This window comes from Octodon degus, unplaced genomic scaffold (genome assembly GCF_000260255.1).
Source record: "Octodon degus isolate 3935 unplaced genomic scaffold, OctDeg1.0 scaffold00020, whole genome shotgun sequence".
NCBI classification, from domain to species: Eukaryota; Metazoa; Chordata; class Mammalia; order Rodentia; family Octodontidae; genus Octodon; species Octodon degus.
In genome coordinates this window covers 1550244-1569720 of record NW_004524596.1, presented here as the reverse complement: position 1 = coordinate 1569720, position 19477 = coordinate 1550244, and the positions used below count along the sequence as shown (strand labels likewise).

The 19477-nt window shown below is 40.5% G+C and overlaps 1 protein-coding gene across 4 annotated transcripts in view; it reads right to left on the bottom strand.

The window, feature by feature from the left end:
* Positions 1–19477, bottom strand: part of Ltbp1 (latent transforming growth factor beta binding protein 1) — a 239592-nt gene that overhangs the window by 112587 nt on the left and 107528 nt on the right. For 2 of the 4 annotated variants that reach the window (XM_004627602.2, XM_023711172.1), the window contains exons 7-11: positions 15640–15807; positions 12712–12939; positions 10859–10881; positions 7853–7952; positions 7292–7390 (exon numbers count right to left, since the gene is read on the bottom strand). In XM_004627602.2, the coding sequence (XP_004627659.1) occupies positions 7292–7390; positions 7853–7952; positions 10859–10881; positions 12712–12939; positions 15640–15807 (618 nt within the window). The remainder of the gene's footprint in view (positions 1–7291; positions 7391–7852; positions 7953–10858; positions 10882–12711; positions 12940–15639; positions 15808–19477) is intronic. The other 2 variants (XM_023711174.1, XM_023711173.1) reach the window with 1 other exon arrangement.

Here is a 19477-nt window from a genome sequence, read left to right as displayed (position 1 = left end):
AAAAAAAAAAAAAAAAAAAAAATTAGCACAAACTACAGTGGGCAGAAGCTCAGAACCCATGTCAAAAGTCATAAGGAAACCAATTCTTAATTAAACTGCTGACATGGCTGGTCAGTTTTGAACCATCATGTGATTTCTCCTGCATAAGAAATGCAGAATTTTCCATTCATTAGCAGGCAAAATCTCCACTGCAGCAACTATATCTCAACTCCCCCAAAATCTCTCATTAGTTCCCTGCTCCAAATACCTTCTCCTTTTCAATGAAAGCAAAATTTATTTACACTGGTGAAGCAGATTGTTCTTGCAAATTCCTTCCCTACTTTCCTGCTGAAGCCTGGAAATTGTTCCTTCTCCAGAGTGCCAACAGGTAAAGCTCCATCAGCTCTGTCCACCTGGACCTATGCACACAGGAGGCAGGCTCATGCAGCCCGCCAGAAGGAGCTCCGGCACCAAAACAATGCAGGCTCACGAGTGGGCTTCCCCGATGAGCGGGTACAAATCCTGCTGCCATTTAAAGCTGCTTAGGGGCCAGGGAGATGGCTCAGTGGAATAAGTGCTTCCCTGGCAAGCACAAGGGCCTGAGTTCAAGCCCTGGTTCTACAAAAAGATTAAAAAATTAAATAAATAAATAAATAAAACTGCTTAGTCAGCCTAAAGCTCCCTTTCCTGTAAGAATAAAATGCAAGCAATCAGAGTTCCAACTTCAAAGTATCAGCCTGCAAAGAGAAAACGTAAATAATGCATGTAGCCTAATGCCCCACACATCATCTAGGCTTAAAAAGTCATTACTGTCCCTGCTGCTGTTGTTCACGTCAAAGGCACTCACAAATAATAAATGGCACATGTGTACGGATAATTCCTTGAACTGTCATCTCATTGGTATCATATAACAAGTCAGACTTAGAGGTGATCTCAGCACAGCTGAGTGAACAAGGAACCCATGGGGGTAGGCAGATGACATCCCTGAGCAAGACACATTGAGAGCACAGCTGTGTCAGAGGGGCCCGGAGTTTAAATGGGAAGACAGGTGGGTTGCTGTCACAAATTACTCACTACGCATTCTGCAGAAAAAAGTAGTGAAAACACAGTGCTTTACCCACCCTTTACAACAGGCAGGGTCTAAACATGGGTAGAGCTGCTCTCCAAAACCAAAACCATGGGCCTCCTTTCTCATAAAGCAGTCTGTGTGTCATGGCTTTAAGACTGCGCATGGAAGTTATGAGAGAAACCTGAGTGTATGAGACATGGCAAAAAGCTGTGTATTTGCGAATTACAGGTATCTTTTAGGAGCAGTTTACGCCATCTCACTGTCAGAAAAATAAACTTGTTTAGAGACAGTATACTATCAAATTTTAGAAAAAGAAACTCAAAAAGGCAAAAAAGACAGTTAACAGGAGTGCTTAAATGCTCAGCAATAGTAATGCAAAACAACAAATTCTGATAGGTGTACACCACAGAATATATGCTCATTAACAGGATAAGGAAATGCTTATTTGTTTAAAAATTCAGGAGCAAACACTGTGATATAACATATTATCCTACAAAACATATTACTCAATTACCATAAAATGAAAATATTTTACCACTCAGGGACTGGTATTTGCTTATTCATATTTTCTGTATTTTTTAAAAACATATACAATGAACACACAGTGGGACAGTACTTACATAATTGGAAAAGTTTTACTTAAACATATTTCTATATCCTGCAAAAATCTGAAGCTACAAGGTCGTCTTCACCAGGTTAAACTTTTTGACCTTTAGGTAAGACTGCTCTTCTCCGTAAGAATTTCCTCATGGAATAGTATGAAAACTATAGCTCTGTCTTTTCTGTGTTACAGGTAGATGCTACAAGGATCCATATTTAGATTTCTTGGTTTCCTTTGTGATTACTGACTATCCTATATACTCTTTGCTGTCATTTTAAGCAAGAAAGAAATGCTGACCTTGTGTACAAGAGAAAATGAATCCAATAGAAGGCAAATTAAGTGCTTGGGGAAGGCTAAAATCTTGGATTCATATGAAAAGTCTGGCCAGCAGCCACTACCTCACTCCCACATGCACCCATCTCCTGATCATCATATGTCTATTGGTCTTTTATAGGCATAGCTTTTGATTGGAGTTTTCATACATGTGAATAAGATTTCAAAAATACATGAGATTTAACTCAAATGTGATACATTTCTATGCCACAGTTTGCTACCAGTTTTTTAAAATTCATTTATAGTGAGACCGGGTCTCACTGTGGAGTTCAGGTGACCTTGGAATTGCTATGTAGCCCAGGCTGATGTGAACTCAAAACCACCTGAAGTTAACTCTAAGGTAGAAATCTACTAAGAATTCTAATTTTTACTTGCAGGAAACAATGAATAACAATAGCCTTTCTTTCCTAGCGAACACTTTAAATAGAAACTATGAAGCTGAAACTATATTAGCAAAGCATGTTGAGAAATTTTACTTGATTATCTCCAGTTAAGTATATAGAGACACAGTCTAAAAATATTGGTCCTGCCTGGTGGGCCATTAAACATAGCCATGAAAATGCCACTTGGACACCACTAGAGGGTACTAGGAGACACATCCAAAGAAGGGACATTTCTGAAGCACACTGGATTTCTACACTAGTTGTCCCATTTTTACCCAAGTGATTACTGTAACTCAACAGTTTGCAACGATCTCTTCTGTTCATTTATGAGGCAACATTCCACTCATTGAGGCAGATAAAGGGAGCCACACCCTTCAAAACACTGTCATCTGTTAACTAACCACCAAAAAGTCAGCATAGAGTTGGGTTTTTTCCTTAAATAAATGAATGAAACACATCGTGAAATGTGTAACACCAGTCTGCTGCTGTCTCTGAGTTCCTCCCTTTACTTCCTGGGTTTTCATTCTCAAGCGTGTGTATAGAGTCCAGAAAAGAATCTCGAGGATGCTGTCATGAAGAACTGGGAAAGCTTTCTGCTTTTTCTGTTTTCAGGGCAAAGACAATATGCTTACTATCTTTCTAGGAATCAATCACACTTATGTAGTCTGAACCTGTCTCCACGTGAATCTGTGAGTTCACATACAAATACACACTTTTCCCACCAACTCTCCATGGAAGGTCCAGAGGCAGGGCTGTGACACACCCCAAGGGCACAGCTTCCACAGGCAGCACTAAATGGCCGCAGGGACAAGCTGCTGATGGGAGTGTCTTTCCTTGTCTTCTTCTGCAGGTCTGGCTTCCTGCAGGCAGGCAAGCACCAGGCCACCACTGAGTTTTTTCAGGAGATCTTCTTAATGCTTACCCAGGGCAGGCTCTTGGTTCCTAAACAACGCTACCCTTTCTTCCTGCTTGTTCCCTGAAACACGCTGACCTTCCCTGGGCTAAGGACCTTACTCTATTTCTTTTGTTACAAGTTCACAGAGTTCACTCGGAATTTAGAAGACAAATATTCTTCATTTAACCCAGCCACAGCACCAATGGTAGATTTCATAATTTGTTATCTTTATTTTCTAAAAGTACATAGAAAAGAAACTTTGGGGCAAAATGTGAAAAGGAGTAAGCTGATGCTTAGGTTTTATCTTTCTCAAGTGATTAATCTCATGAATGAGTGAACACATGAGTGAGTGAATGAATGAAAGAATGAATGAATGCATAAAATGGAGTCTGGAAATACTGAAGATGATGATTTTTATATCTTCTTTAAAAGTTCATTTTCTGCCATAATAAATAGCTTTTGGAGACTGTAACGACACTAGTAATATGGTTCAGGGACAAGCATTTTTGAAGGGGTCAATTATGAATGGTGGAAAAATCAGAGGAGCAAATAGTTTTTTAAACGCTTGGGCTATGATCATTCCAGAGGTTTCTGTAAGGCACTCATGGAAGGCAAAGAATACTTTTTGGCTGGTGCGCCTGGCTACGGAGGAGTTGGGGGAAAGCAGCCCGAGCAAGGCATCATATGCTAACTCATGGAAAGGCTTACAAAAATGCCCTGGCGCCCTGACTGCCCCAGGATGAGCATAAGTTGTCCCACAACAATTCAAACAGATGTTTCCACTTTGTAAGTATTTGCCAGAGAAACGGAGGTTTCATTTTCCAACCTATCCTTCAGCTATTAAGACGCTATACTAAATCAAGAATTTATATGCTGAAATGTATAATTTATTTGAAAGGAGAGCGCCAATAATGTTACAAGCCACCGAGTCAGCTGTGACGAGCGGAAAATACCACACTTATGTCCTGAAAAGACGCAGCTCACTTCATAATCACTACATGTCAAAGGGTGTCTGGCTGAATCTTAAAAGGCCACTTCCAATCTCGCCATCATAAAGATATCATCACTAGGCAATGTGGGGCGGATTTTATTATTCTAGACTTATTTGATCCCTTTCTTCAAATATGGGTGACAAGTAACAGTAACAAATAACATTTATTTCCTTTTTATTTTACAGGGGGAATTATACAACGTTCCCGAGAGACCTGATCAGCTTGCTCCTTAAATCTGCATGTATGGGCCTTACAGTAGACCAATGAGAACAGAGGCATTCTGCTTGCAGTTTGACTCAAAACAGTATTCTTCTGGTAATGGAGATCTCTGTTCATAGTGGGGCTCTAAATTTGCAATCATCTCAGTTCCAAGAATCTCTATTTATAGCTTTCTTCCCATAGATTCTTTCAGACAGACTCTTATTAGAGGAAGAGGAAGTATTCATAACTGCTATGAGAAAAAAAAAGGATCCAACGTCACTCGTTTCCTGGAAGGAAGTGTTTGCACCTCCAACGTGATGGCAGATATTACCCCGCACAGCTGCCAAGCTTAAATTAAAATATCTTCTGGCAACCTCATCTAGCAGGGCTACTGTCATTTGTTTCAATCAGCTCTGCAGTTTGGGAGAAGCGCAGAAATTTCCATTTGCATCCCTCACACTGCTGCATTTGAATGAGGAGATGCTCTGGCCAAACTGAATGAATCTCTATAAAGCTAGTTTGCAAGAGGCTTCACCAGTGAAGCCAGCAATACTCATTCAAAATTAAATTTACCCTCATATCAGAAAAATAGAGGATGGTATTTATTGCAGAAATAGTGAATTGCATTGTCATGCTGTATTTCTTAACACTGAGAGAAACAGGATCCCTGCTGGCCACAACTACATGCTTAACACCTTGCACAAGCAGGCTTTCACAGATGTGTCTGATAAAGGGAGTGTGCACATCTTTGACTCCAGAAAGGAGAATAAGAACTTTAGTTGGGCCCACTTGGAAAATCACTATTGTTTCAGTATTCAGAGAGTGGCTCACATTTCTACAGAACTTTACTCCATCTTAGCTGTAAACCATGGCCCTCGCCACACAATCATGCATTTGGGACCCAGAGGCAGTTAGTGCAGGGGGCCTTGACTCTGTCCCTGAAGTAGCTGAGAAGGCACCAAAGAGCCCATGCTGTGTCTCTGGTCTCCAAGTTGCCTGCTATTGCATCCTTCATAGAGGCGTTGTTTCTTTGCTCGCTCATTCACTACATAGCCCCAGCTGGCCTCAGATTTACAGCCATACTCCTGCCTTGGCTTCCTAAGTACTGGCACGGCAGGCAGGCACCACTGCACCCAGCTCCTAAAGTGTTTTTAAAAGACACTTGATAATCTCCTGTCTCCATTCAAGTGTCTGTGGATGTACAATCACATTTCTGAGAAAATGGCTTAAAGTTAAACATTCATGAATATCTCTGTTGGGAAAGACGCTTAAGCTATTGGGGAAAGAATATCCTGAGAGACAGTAGGCGCCTGTAGCAGGTATTCCTATATCCCAACAGGGTTATCTTGACAACAGTTAGAATAATTTGATATGCCCCTTAGTGACAGTTTTCTTTTTCCTTTCTCTGAGTTGACAGATAGAGCTGTATGCACTTACTGTGTATGCAACATAATGTTCCGAAGCACATGTGCATTGGGTACGACTAACCCTATCTACTTGTGGCCATACACTGTCTCCCATAGTTATTTTTGTGGAGAGAACACTGACATTCATTCTTATAGCATTTTTCACAAAAATATTGTTATTAGAACAGATCTCAATAACTATGCACTATATTCTTATTAACTAGCTACTATATTGAACAATAGATCTCTAGGATTGATTCCTCCCATCTAAATACTGCATTGGCCCTTTCTTCTGACTCTAAAAATACATGCTCATTTCATAAATGAGAAATACAAAATATTCTAAATTCAAATTACAGTCTAAACCTCTCAGGTCTCATTTAAAAAAGGTCTCTGGTAATATCTGATGTTTCTTCTCCCAGGATTATGTATATGTAATTGGTATAATACTCTATATATTTCATTTTTTATATCCTTCATCTTAAATGTATCCATACTTCATGGGCATTTCCTGATAGGCTTCAAAAAAAATATTTGAAGTGGCAGCATAATGTTCCAGTGTATAGATGCAAGAAGTATCTATTTCTCTATGGTTGAATATATAGTCTATTTTTATTTTTTCCTCAATTGTATGTTGGATTGTGATAGGTAACCATGTATAAAAATCAGTATCACATTTTTGGGCATATTATGTTCTTATAAAATAGGATTACTGGGTCAAAAGTTTTGAACATAGCCAGGCACAGTGGCATACAAGTGTCATCCCAGCAGTGGGGAGACTGAGGCAGGAGGACTCTGAGCTCAAGGCCAACTTGTGCGACTTGCCAAGACCATGTCTTGAGATGGTAAAAAGGTAAGTAATATATCTCAGTGCCCTGTGGGCTTAATCCTCAGTACAAAAAAAAAGTTCTGAACATTTACAATTTTTGTCAAGCCTGAGCCTTCCAGAGAAGCTGAACCAGTTTACACTTTGTGATGGTTAACTTTATGTCAATTTGTCTGCTTTTTGTATTTAAGAATATATCTTTATAATTTTAAACTAATAACTGAAATGTTTATTATAAAGAATGTTGAAGACACTTAAAGTTATATTGAAGAACAAAGATGACAAAGGCTAAACCCTGAAGCATTTTCTCTCATTTATATTTTAGACAATTAAAAAATAAAATTGGAGTTCTTACATCATGTTCTGTAGTTTATAATGAATGTTAAGACAAACCATTCTTCATGGTCTTACTGTTTTAAAACATTAATAACTATTCTATGTTCCATTGCATATGTATGATTTAGACATATTCTTTTTTAATAAGCAATATTCACATTACTTCCAAATATCTGCTATTATGATTGCCATAAACTTGACATAACACTGGAAATGCAGCCCAGATCCACATTTCCATGTAATATGTAACACGGCACATACTGCACTGACCTGTTACTTGAGTAGGTGCAATCACTTGGCTGGCGCTCGATGTGGAGGCTTCAGGGGCTATTTCCACGGGCACGGGAGGCGATGTTTTTTCAATCACTACTGCACGAGGAAGTGGAGGGGAAAGAGAAAATTGAAGCCTCTTATGTGCACGGCGATCCCACTTCAAAATGCAAGTGTAAGTGAGTCTCACAATACATCAGAACCATTCTCAGATATAAAGAACCATTATACATCCTGAAAGCTCATGGCATTAATGTACAGCTCTGGCTGCAATACGCAGCAACAGCATCTGAGGGCAATGCAAAAGAAACATGACCACAGATCGAATAATGACCTTCAATAATCACATAATATATACTATTCTCAATCACAGAAGATGGGGAAGGAGTTGTCTCTCCCACTATCATAGTTAAGCACTATGCTTGTACTAGTGTTAGCAAAGCAAAGCATTGCACTGAGGTGTTAAACTTGAATATTAATTTCCAACAATAAAATCAGAGACCAAAAGTCCTATTTCATGCTTTCACTCAGAAAAAAAGAGTGCAAATCAACACAGATTACCTGGATACTGGGGGTGCAAATTAAAAGTTGAAATGCCTGGAGAAAGCTGGGGTTGGCTAGGCTCAAGTTTGGTTTTCTCTTGATCCAATGAAGGTATTTCCTGGGTGGTTGTATTCCAGAGACAGAGACACAGAGACAGACATAGTGCTATTTTTATTTAATTAATTATACTCTTAGCAAGGCAAAGAAACATCACAGAACACTAGACATAAACCAGTAGGATTATGTGTCCAGAAAACCCAAAACAAAATAAAACAAAACCAACCTATGCTGTTCCCATGGCAAGCTCCCGGTTACCAGCATCACTCACACACAGCATGCTCTCATCCTTTCCATAGGGCTCAGACCTCTAAAGCAATGACCTCAGCCCAGGGGCCCACAATTGGTCTCCAACAGGGCAAGCCTAACCCCAGTGAAGATAAACCTACACCTCATTTACATGTGATTCTACCCGACTAGATGACTGGTCACGCTCTTTGCAAGTGAAATGGACTTAGCATCTGGAGCATAAAAAAAAAAAAAAAAAAAACTAAGTTAAAATACTTTAGTCAGTCATCATGGCTTCCGCTAACCTCACGTCTAATAATGTGGTAGCTCCAGCTCTCGGGACTATATGAGCACCACAGCAACAGAACCGTGGCCTTGGAGGAGCACTCAGAGCCTCCTGAAGTCTCCTGTCACCCAGGCCTGTCGCCTGGACCTTAAGCAAAGACACAATCCATCACCAGAGCCCTGCTTCCAGGTATAGCTCCTCGAGGCTCGTGCCAATGGAGCAATTAGTCTAGTGGAGGACATGCACCTTCACCCACACCAGCACGGGGCCAGCGAACTCATAACAAAGCTTCATTAAAAGCATCCCTCAAGTCCCTTGCTCACCATTACCCTCCATATGCCCCACATATTTTAAACACAGTCAGCTTCCAGAAAGCTCACCTCCCAGCCTCTGGTAGCCTCTCAATCGCTCTCCTAGCTTTAATTATCACCTCTTTTCTGCTTCTAAAATAAAGAGCTGGCCTGAAAAGTTCATTGAAGATCCTATATTCTAAGCATACATGCTCTGGAGTAACTCTCTTTAGATAGCCCACAGATTCCTCAAGTTCACCTCCACACAAAATCGTCCAGGCTACCATTCCAATGTCATCGTTTCTGTTGCTGCTACATTACAGTCATTGCTCCATTCCATTTAGACTGAAGCCCTCTGCAGTCCCCTTTAATTCCTCATCCCAAGCCTTCCTCATTTGCACATTCCTTATAGCTGTTTGTCTTTTTCTACATCCAGTTCCCACCACTCAGGTTAGATCTTCACCCTTAGTTTAATGAATTAATCTAATTGGCTTCTCAGGCTGCCTCCTTCTCTCTACCTTCTTAGCTGGAATCTGTCTTCCAGAAACACTGAGGATTTATCATATTTTCCCACATGCCTCCTTATTCTTAAGAATATAGACTGGCTTTCTATCATGTATTAGAGACAATCACCATCAGCCTTAACTGTCCCCCACGCCCTGCAGCCCATGCCAATGGCAATGAAGAGCAAGCCATGAGCCAGTGCTAACCTGCTCCTGCAATCACAGAGAGGTTTCCCCATCACACAAGGCACTAAACCTCCATCAATAGCATCCCTCCCCTTGGCAGGTAGATCCAGCTGAGGCGTAGGGCACCGCCTCACTGCTTGCAACTCTAGCCTGGTATTCTAAGCCTTGCAAAAGCAGCTCCAAATTTTCTTTCAAACCAAGTCTTTCACAGACTTTGTTGTCCTCTTACCACACAATACAGTTCCCTCCCCTGGACCCTGCTTTCCCTACATCCATTGTGAACAATACAAGATCTTTGCCAAATCTCAAGACCACAAAGACTACAACTGCATTTTCCTACTACCCCTCTGAAAACAAAATGCAATGTAAATTTTGTGAGAAAATTTCAGGATCCCTTTCAGATTCTTAATGAGAGTTACCATGAACTCAGCCACAAACAGAAGGAAACGAGTCTGTTGGGCAGCTGACTGGCACACTTAACCAGCTGCACGATTCTTCCCATATACTTGCCTGTATGCATAAGCTAACCATTTTAAATTACTCCTGAAAGTTTATACATCACCCCATCTAAATTCAAATACTTAAGGCATGCTTGCCAAATGAATCACTAATATATAAACATTTAATAATTACCTATCTTTATGTTATCATGAAGAATCAAACAAGATCCAAAGACAATACAATGTTACATACATTTAATCCAGCAGATGTTTACATTCCCTAATAGTCTCATAATTCATAGTCTCATTTTATGCCAAACCAGAGATTAATAATAAAAATTCTCTAAAACTTCTGAAAAACAATGCCCAAGTATTTGACGGTAGCTTTCAAGAGTAAGCTCTGGCTTTACTCCACACCAATTCCAATATTCACGACACATTTTTTTTTCATTTGTGTATTTGGTACAGGGTCTCAGTGCGCAGATATGACTCGTGATGACCCTCCTGTTTTCAACCTCCCCAGCACTGAGGTAACAGGCATGCGCCACCATGCCCAGACTCTGTCACTGGCTCGGTGCGCCTTGGGGGTGGGGGTGGGGCTGGCTTTGTGTGCCGCACGTCACATTTTGATGGAACTTAGAAGCATCTGAGTTACTTTCGAATGCACTCAAGATTACACAATTATATAAACATATGAGAACCTCTCTTCACACAGGTGGCCCCGGCAATCAGCCTACTTGGCAAATTCTGTTTAAGTCCTTGAATCATGTTAGTTCCCACCATCCTCTACTCACAAGAAGTGAAATTCCTTAAGAAAAGGCAGTTTTGTCTGATTTGTTGGCTATTGTTTTCCTAGCACTTAGGGTTCCACCAAGTCATTCAGCAGGTGGCTCAACAGTTATTTCTCTACTGAGTACTGTATTTTCTTAAACAATACATGCTATACTTAGATTCTAAAATGGCACACATATTTTATTTAAAAAAAACATATCCGAATGTTGAAAAAAAAGACTTATAAATAATGAATAGATTACCTTCTCAGGAGGTGCAGTTGCCACTAAAACCAGAAAAGAAAGAAGGCCATTAGTACAATTTATAACAACTCACTTGTTACATTTCAATTTTTAAAAGGCAATAAAAGTTCACTATCTCTCTCCAAAAGGGTTAAGAATTAAACTACAGAGGTTAAGGATTAAAACGCAGAGCTATAGTCATCTTTTTAAAATTCTTTGGAGAATTTTACACATGGCAGAGAGAAAACTTTCTGTGCCATTTGTAAACTACACAATTATGAACGTTATTCTGGTAAATGCAAAGCCTTTGCAGTACTTGCTTTCCGTTAATGCGTTCTCAAGCCTCAGGTCAACATTTGTAGGGCTTTTTCTCCAGAGTCAGGGTCCCTGTCATCATTACTAAGCAAACTGGGTTGGTGCCTTTACTTCTAAAAGCAGTTAAGAGTGCCAGCTAAATTAGAATCGTTGCTGCAATATATTTATGGACGGAGACAGTCAAGCAGCTCCTGTCCTGCCAGATACATTGCCAAGGAAGTCTTGAGGTAGACTTTGGACCAGAACCCGTTGGTCTTTGCCTGTACAGAGAAGAACCTCTGCAAACATCTGGCTGTGCCACCCTAAGCGAGTCAATTCCAGGGGAAGTTCTCCCCGCTGCCTCACCAAGGAAGAAGTACAGCGAGTGAAGGAGGGGAATAAAATGGGCCCAACACACAAATGCTCAGAGCCCAGGAAGACGCTGGTGTCCCAGCAAGGAGCCTGCATTCCCAGCTCTTCACCAACCTGGACACCCTACTGCCTCAGAAAAATCCTTAAGTGGGCACCCTGAATTCTCACCAACTATGAAATAGGAGCATTATTAGATTGAGCACATAGTATTCATTTATTGCTAAAAATATTCTTTTCATATGGAATAAGAACTTTTGTGATCACTAAGACATTAAAAATACTGCAAATGCTGATTTATATAAAGTGAGAGGAAGACGAAGGGGGAAAGGAGGAAGAGAGACAGACAAAGAGGGAAGGGGGCAGGGAAAGAAAGAGAGGGAGAGTTGGGGAGGGAGGGAAGGAGAGAGAATGACAATGAATCCTCTTCCCTGAGCACCAGAGAGATGTGGAAATCAACTATCCCTCCATACTAGGGCCTTAACCAGAAAAACGTTCTTCTCGATCACAAGTCCTATCACACTCTCTGTGCACGACACGTGGCAAGCCAGGTCTCCTCTCGAGATCTCAGGTTTCTTGGAAGGCAAATAACTATACTGTGGTCATTCAGATCCTTTCAAATCAACTGTCGCCTATTTCCCCGCATTTCTCCCTCCATTATCTCCGACAGCCTACTACGCTATTTCTTCTCCGAAGAAGCAGCTTTAACTTTTTTTAAGGCTGGAGATTCCACTCGGAAGATAAGATACTTACTGAGGGGCTCACTAGACACAGAAATGAATTACAACTGTTCTCATGAAGAATCTAAATCAGTCTCCAGGAATAAGCATTAGCAACAGGAGCCTCCCAAAAGCAAGATATTTTCAAATTACCATAGAACATTACCCTACTGTTATAATTACTCGGTAACAATGATTCTCAATCAGGAGTTAAATTTGTATCCCTCAACTGTGGACACCCAACGATCAGATGCCATTTTGGGTTTTAGCAAGCAAGGGTGGGGGAAGGGGTGGACTAGCATGTGGACACCAAAAGCCATAAAGGCCCCTGCTGAGCCCTACGACACCCAGGGCAGCCTCCCCGCCTGTCAAGGAAGTGTCCATCTTAAAATGTCAGTAGAGTGAAGACAACCTGTTCTGGACAGGTACGAACTAGAAAGCCAAAGATATGCAGACACGTGTTTAGAGTAGACAGTCAACTTTCACGCTCACCTTCCGACTCCGCGGCTCCTGGCCCGTGTTCCCGGGAGAAGGTCAGGGCCTCCACCGGCTCTTCCTTGGCTGGGAGAGGTGGAGGGTGAGTACTTTTAGCAACAGGTTGAGTGTTCTTTGGCTTGACAAATACAGGTCCTTTACCTACATGGTGATGGATCGGCCTGCGTCTATGAACGCCAGAAACCGTATAACCCATTCCACCAGGACAGATTTCCTTAAAAGCAGCTAGATTTGGGATGGGAAAATATTCCTTTTAAAAATCTAACAGTGCAAACTTATACAGAGGAAAATATCATGATGAATATCTCTTAATAAATCAGTAATACAGGTACATTCAGAAACTTCAATAACAGATGCAAAATGTATGCAAATTGCTTAAATTTCTCATAAAATTGCATATTTACAAGAAAAAAATTCAGACCTTTTCTTTAAATAAACATTGGTCCATCTGTTAGCTCCTTAAACTACCCAACCAGGATATATACATAGTATCTTATATAATTATCATTTGTATATATGTAACATGTATTTTTTATATATACATCAGAAACTAATCAGGATATACTATTCATATCATATTATAGATGTAATATTAGGTATTACATACAAAAATATATGTACATTAGGATACATTCACATATAAAAATATCTATTATACAATTCATGTTATATATATGTGTGTAATATCAGCAAAAGGCAGGCTTTTTCTCTTGCTTTGGCATAATTTCATTAGCTATTAAACAGGAGCTCAGGAATATCTCATTAAGTTAAATAATGGACAAGAAGGCAAAGCACAAGAGAGAGAGGTCACTCTGCAGGAAAACAAAGTGCTGCGCCACTCAGGACTGCGTCCCTGCCCAGGAAGGCAGAGGACTCCGTCAGAAGGGAGTGGCTCTGCTCCAGCTGCCGGACAGAGTGAAGTGGGGAGTGTCCCAGAAGACAGCTAGCCTTCTCAGGACAGTCGCGAGAAACCCTATCAAGTGAGACCCACTACAGAGGTGACAAATAGAAACCAAGACAGCAAAAGAGTGCCAAACAAGGCTGCTATTTTCAAGCAGAGGCACAACAATGGGGTGAATGCCTCGCTGGAAGTGGCTGATAATTCCAGAGAGCCAGGAGGTGTGCTATGCTGCCGAACCACTGTGTGGGACAGAGGAGGGTAAATGGTCTGTCTTCTTTAAAAAAAGTCAACTTGGCATGGTCATGTGCTAACCTCCACTGCATAATCCCGATGAATAAGTGAAGGGGAAAGACAGGGCTGGCAGGGCCGTGTGTGGCCTAAAGAGGAAAAATCCACAAATCCCCTTGCTGTTGGTGTTGGAGAAAAATTACCAAACGCAGACACTCGGGAGCTTATGACCACTTTTTAAATTTCTACTTTTAAAATTGAAAGTAAAATAAGTCATTTCTCGTTTCCACTGAACAAGAGATCTTCTATTGAATGGTCTGGACCTAAAATTAGTCCTCACTGAAAGGAAACTCTAAAATGCTCTTTTAAAGCACGACAAAATACTGTTTCTCTAAGGATCACACACTAACTGGTGCAGCCGCCCTCTTATGTTCAGCTGGAAAACAGAACTCTTACTTAAAAGTGGTTTGTCTATCAAATTTTCAAACATTGATGAACTACATAGCTTTTTAGAAAGCACCACATGTCCAACAATTAGTTAAGGGTAAAATTTATCTTTAACTTTCTTTTCAAATTTCTTTATTACACTATGGAGGGGTATCTCGGAGTTATATTCCCCATCTTCGTTTATGCTTCATGTAATGGTTACAAAGCTGTCAAAACTGAACCTCAAGAGACACGTGGCTTCGGACTGTAAAACTTTTTGCTTGTTATTTTAAAACAATGCATGTGTTAGATGGAACAGGAAGTGATCCAGCCTACCTTGTCCTTCATAGCATACTTTACCTTAGCTTATATTCCTTATTCTAACCACCACCAAAAGAGGTAGTTAAGGATATACCTAAATCTTGTCTAGGACATAAGCTGCATCTTCCAGACACATACGACCCTGGGAGACTTAATGTAGTCCTCCAGGGGGGAGCAACTTAGCACACAAGTAATTTAGTGGGCTGCTTTATGCCCACCCCACCCAATGAAATAGAGACCCCTCTGTCCTCGATCATATCACACCCAGTGTTTACAAGTTATGCTTTCTTTTCTGCCATTTAACACTATAGGACCATGCTTCAGAAATTTCTGCCTCCTCGGCAGAAGTAAGATGCCTAGAGCTGGGGAGATGGCTCAGTGGAATAAGCACTTTTCTGGCAAGTGCAAGGGCCTGAGTTTAATCTCTGGTTCCACTAAAAAAAAAAAAAAAGTAAGATGCCTAAGATAAATTTAATCTTTCAAGGCATTTGGTATTTCTGTACCAAATTCAAAGATAAAGAAGAATCAACTTCTTCCTATGTTGCTCCCCTGAAAATTCACAGTAGCTTTGGCAGGATCTGCTCTAGAGTTATTAAGCTTCATAGCATAATTCAACCATGAACAGAATTCCCTCCATTTCCAATTAAAGAAATTAAGTGCAATGTTCCCTCATTGAATGAGCCAGTCAACCGCAGGAGGTCTAGTCGCTGAAAACTGTGAATGGCTGGTCGACAGCAGACAACATGGCCCTACAGAGCTTTTTGGTCTTTATATTTAAATATTAGACATAGAGTCCTGGACAGTGAGAGTAAACTGTAATGGCTTTTCTCAGTATACAAACAGAAGTCTAATGCTACCCAGAAAAAAAGTGGGAAACTCTCATTTTACCCACCGATTCAACCTTGTACGTCTATGGTTTCTACAAGTGATGAGAGCACAGAACTCTTTAAAACTAAATTTAAGGTGAAAAATGAGCCAAGCTGCTAAAGTCACCCTGCTCAGGTACTCAGGCTCGGAGTGCATGTGGGTGCACAGCCGGCGCATCTTACCTGTGCCCGGGAGAGGACATTTCTCACAATGAGGACCCCAGGCCTTGCCCACACTACAACAGCAGAGCTGCTTGGTGAGGTGCACAGACAGGGGGTGCAGACACTGCCTGCCCGAGCTGACAAGCCGGTAGCAGGGCCCTTTCTCTTCTGCAATCACAGGGGGGTCCGCTGCAGCAGAGAGAGAAAGCCTCATGTTATGCGAGAAACAGAAACCCGAATGGCACTTCAAGTCATACTAACATAAACCCGGTGGCTCTTACTTATAAGACTAATCATATTAGTGTTAATTCTATGTCCCAAGGACAAGAGTTTTCAGAGAAGTTTTCTCAATCCTCCACATAAACAAATATTGACTTCCTCCCATTTAATTTTCCACATTCCTCTCCTTCTACCTACCATACCCCTACTGTAGGGTGCTGATGCTATCGTGGACACCATGTCTGTTGTACTTACCCTATCTCCCCAACAAGGTACTCAAGTTTGATGTAAACTGCCAGGTCTGCCCTAAATTAAGCCCAAACTTTAAATGAGTTGTAGTACTTTAGCACTACTAACTATAGTTAGTATGTGTGCTAACTATGACATTGTTAAAGCAACTCTCTGGTTACCAAAATCTTATTCACTACATAGAGAAACTTGTAAAACTTCAGGAGTATAAAGGTGTAAGTCGAGTGAGCTAATTCTTTTCTAAACATCTTACCCTAAGACATACTGGCTTTGTACGATTTTCCCCTCCCATCATTTCCTAGCCAAACATTCTTTGTAATGTCTCACTATTCTAAGGTAACGGTACTTTTTCCTTATGATGGCTTTCAGAGCAGCTCCAGCTCAGTTCTTTATGGGAGTAAAACAAAAAAGAAACAGAGAGGAAAAGAATCATTGGCCTGCAGTCATCAGCAAATTAACATCAGGCAGCTTCAGTTCATGTTCTAATTAAACATTTTGACCTACTCCAAGTGCACGTAAGAAAAATACTAAATCTTTTCCTTCAAATATGGATGTGGAAAAGAACAAAGCCCTTGAAAAGGTCTGATTTATCTATCTAAACTTTATTAATGTTCCAATGATTGACCTTTTCTTTTACCTAGAACTACATGGACCAAAAGACCTTCAACTGGTTCTTAGGCTTTAACAGAGTGATACCTAAATAATTTTTGGTCATCTTTTGTTTCAAGTGACCTGCAATGTCAAGGGCCAGGGAGACAGCTCAGTGGCACAAGTGCTTGCATGATCGGTTAGAGGTCCTGAGTTCCATCCTCAGTATTAAAGAAAAAAAATCAAGTGACTTGCAATGGCAATCCATTTTTGCCACTGTCACATTTTAGTCAACGTGACACATAAACTCAAGAACAATATACAACCCAGAACACACAAAATTGCGTTTGAGTGTCTTTAACGTTTAACTTTCCAGTTTGGAAAACTGGTTATGAAGGATAATTCATTAGTCTACTATATTGTGTCAAATATAGTCCACACAGTTATACATACCACTGAGTCAGTAGCTTTTATACTGTATTTTTAATAAACCAGAATTGCCAAAAGATTTCTGAAGAATAGGTGGAAATGGTTCTGGGTGGTACAGGACCGGAGTGGTAACAAAGGGGTCTGTGCAGATTCTCGCTGTGTATGCACTGAAACGAGGCTTTGCCAGGCTCTATTTTTTGCAGTCTGTGTTGCTAAAATTAGGATAAAAGATTCATATTCTATCTCAAGGGGAAAACATTTGCATGCACAGAACTTACTGAAAATGCCACACCTATCAGGAAGACAACATTTTTGCTGTTACAGATAAATCTTCAAAACAGTAGTAAACATACACAGCCCACAGATCTCTGTACACAAACACAGTACTGAATCTAACCATACCTCCCGCAAAACAAAGCAAAAGGGTACAATGCTGTGTCGCTCCTCATTCGGGTTCTTTACAGGTGTATTAAGAAAGCTGTACTTGTGCCTGAGGTTGTAGTTCAGTAGTAGAAAATGTGCCCCACATTCATGTGACTACAGGTTTCATCCCAGCCAATATGGGAAGAAACTTATACTTACTGATAACACTAATTATAGGGCTGTCTAATAAATTCTCATTTTACTTTCAAATCCATGCTGCTCTGAAGTACTAAAATGTGAATGTTAAATATCACTAAGAAGATAGAAATCTGGTATTTTAAGAATCTAAAAATTAGAGAGGATTCACAAACCAGCAAGGGCCCAGCTATTCCTGCTAGGTTTCCACTCAGCCCTCTAATATCCTCATTCATTTCTTTATTTTTATTTTATTTATTTATTTTAGTTATAAGGATGGAACTGAGGACCTTATGCTTGCCAGGCAAGCACTTATGCCACTGAGCTATCTCCCTAGCCCTCTTCATACATTTCCTAAATGAAATTCCACATTCCACATGAGTTTGTCCCTTTAAAGTTTAACATTCCTATGGGAATGAGTATCAGGATGCAGGTATGTGGGAAATGTAACATTGTTCTGATGAGTGTGAGGTTATCCTACTTTTCTTGAACTGCTCTCAAAAGGCTTAAAATGTTCATCTTTCCACATAAGATAGGCAGAGGGTGGCTTGGCAAGGGCTACTACAGCATCCTAAGTCACAGGCACAGAGATCAGAGGCAGCAGAGGCCAGCGTCTTTCCCTCTCTTCCTTTGAGCTTGATGAAGTCATGGACAGAGAGGGCAAGGAGAGACAGTGATATGGTAGCAGCCTTTGGCTGGAGCCAGGGACTTCTGAGGGTGTTCAGCTCGGGATATTCAGGAACATGGAGACTCTCCTGTGGTTACGTGGGTCATCGGGTCAGCCACACACTCTCTGACCTGGATACACCCTACCTTCACACTGCCTAGGCAACTGCTGCCAGTCCCCGCCATCAGCTCACAAGCTCCATGTTTGACTAATGTTCTAACTCTCAAGAACAAGCAGTACAAAGCATAAGCAATAACTCGGTTCTGTGTGTGTGTGTGTGTGTGTGTGTGTGTGTGTGTGTGTGTCTGAATCTGCTATTTCCCCTCAACTATGGAAGTTACCATCTTCCCAACTTTTTCTCCCTTACTCTGCGAACACTACTTTCTTCCTAAATCCTTCCCAACTGGCCTCAGAGTTCTCTCTCAATCTCTTCCACAAAGTTCACCAAAAAGAAAGGCTTGATTCAGATCACAAATCCTGATGGAACCTTACATACCTCTTTGATACCATATGTGATAAATTGAGAGAAAGAAATGTAACTGTTGACTCAGTACTGCTAAAGGATCTGGGTTTTAACTTCAAACTCTACACTGGAACATGTAGCTAGCAGCAAATGTCTCTCAGTGCTTATCATTTCGACTATTGTAGTTGAACCATAAAATTGAATTATTTATTTTTCAAATGAGAAAGCATGGTTGTTTAATATGTTAAGAATTATTTGGGCAATAACAGGGAAAATAAACACTACGGAAATGTGCAAGTGTTTCAAAATTCTTACTGGCAGGTTTCTGTAATCTCATTAAAACCTGGATGTCTGCCCTTAACTCTAGACATCAAATCTAGCTTCATAAAAGTTCTCCAAGTTTACCTAATCTTCAACCTTCAATATAAGAATAATATCCAGACTGCAAGATAAATTACTTAAGAGGAAAACACTGAAAAAGTTTATATCCAAATTCTTTACAATACTGTCATTCTTAAATGAAAAATACTACTTAGAATACTTACATAATTTAAATCAGCCAAAAATTACCCTTAAATTATCTGGATATTGTCATCAATGTGATTTCTGGCCTGGATTTTCTAAATTCTAACATCATTTTTCAAATGTACCCAGTCTGCTAATTTAATTTTACAGTCTAATTTTAC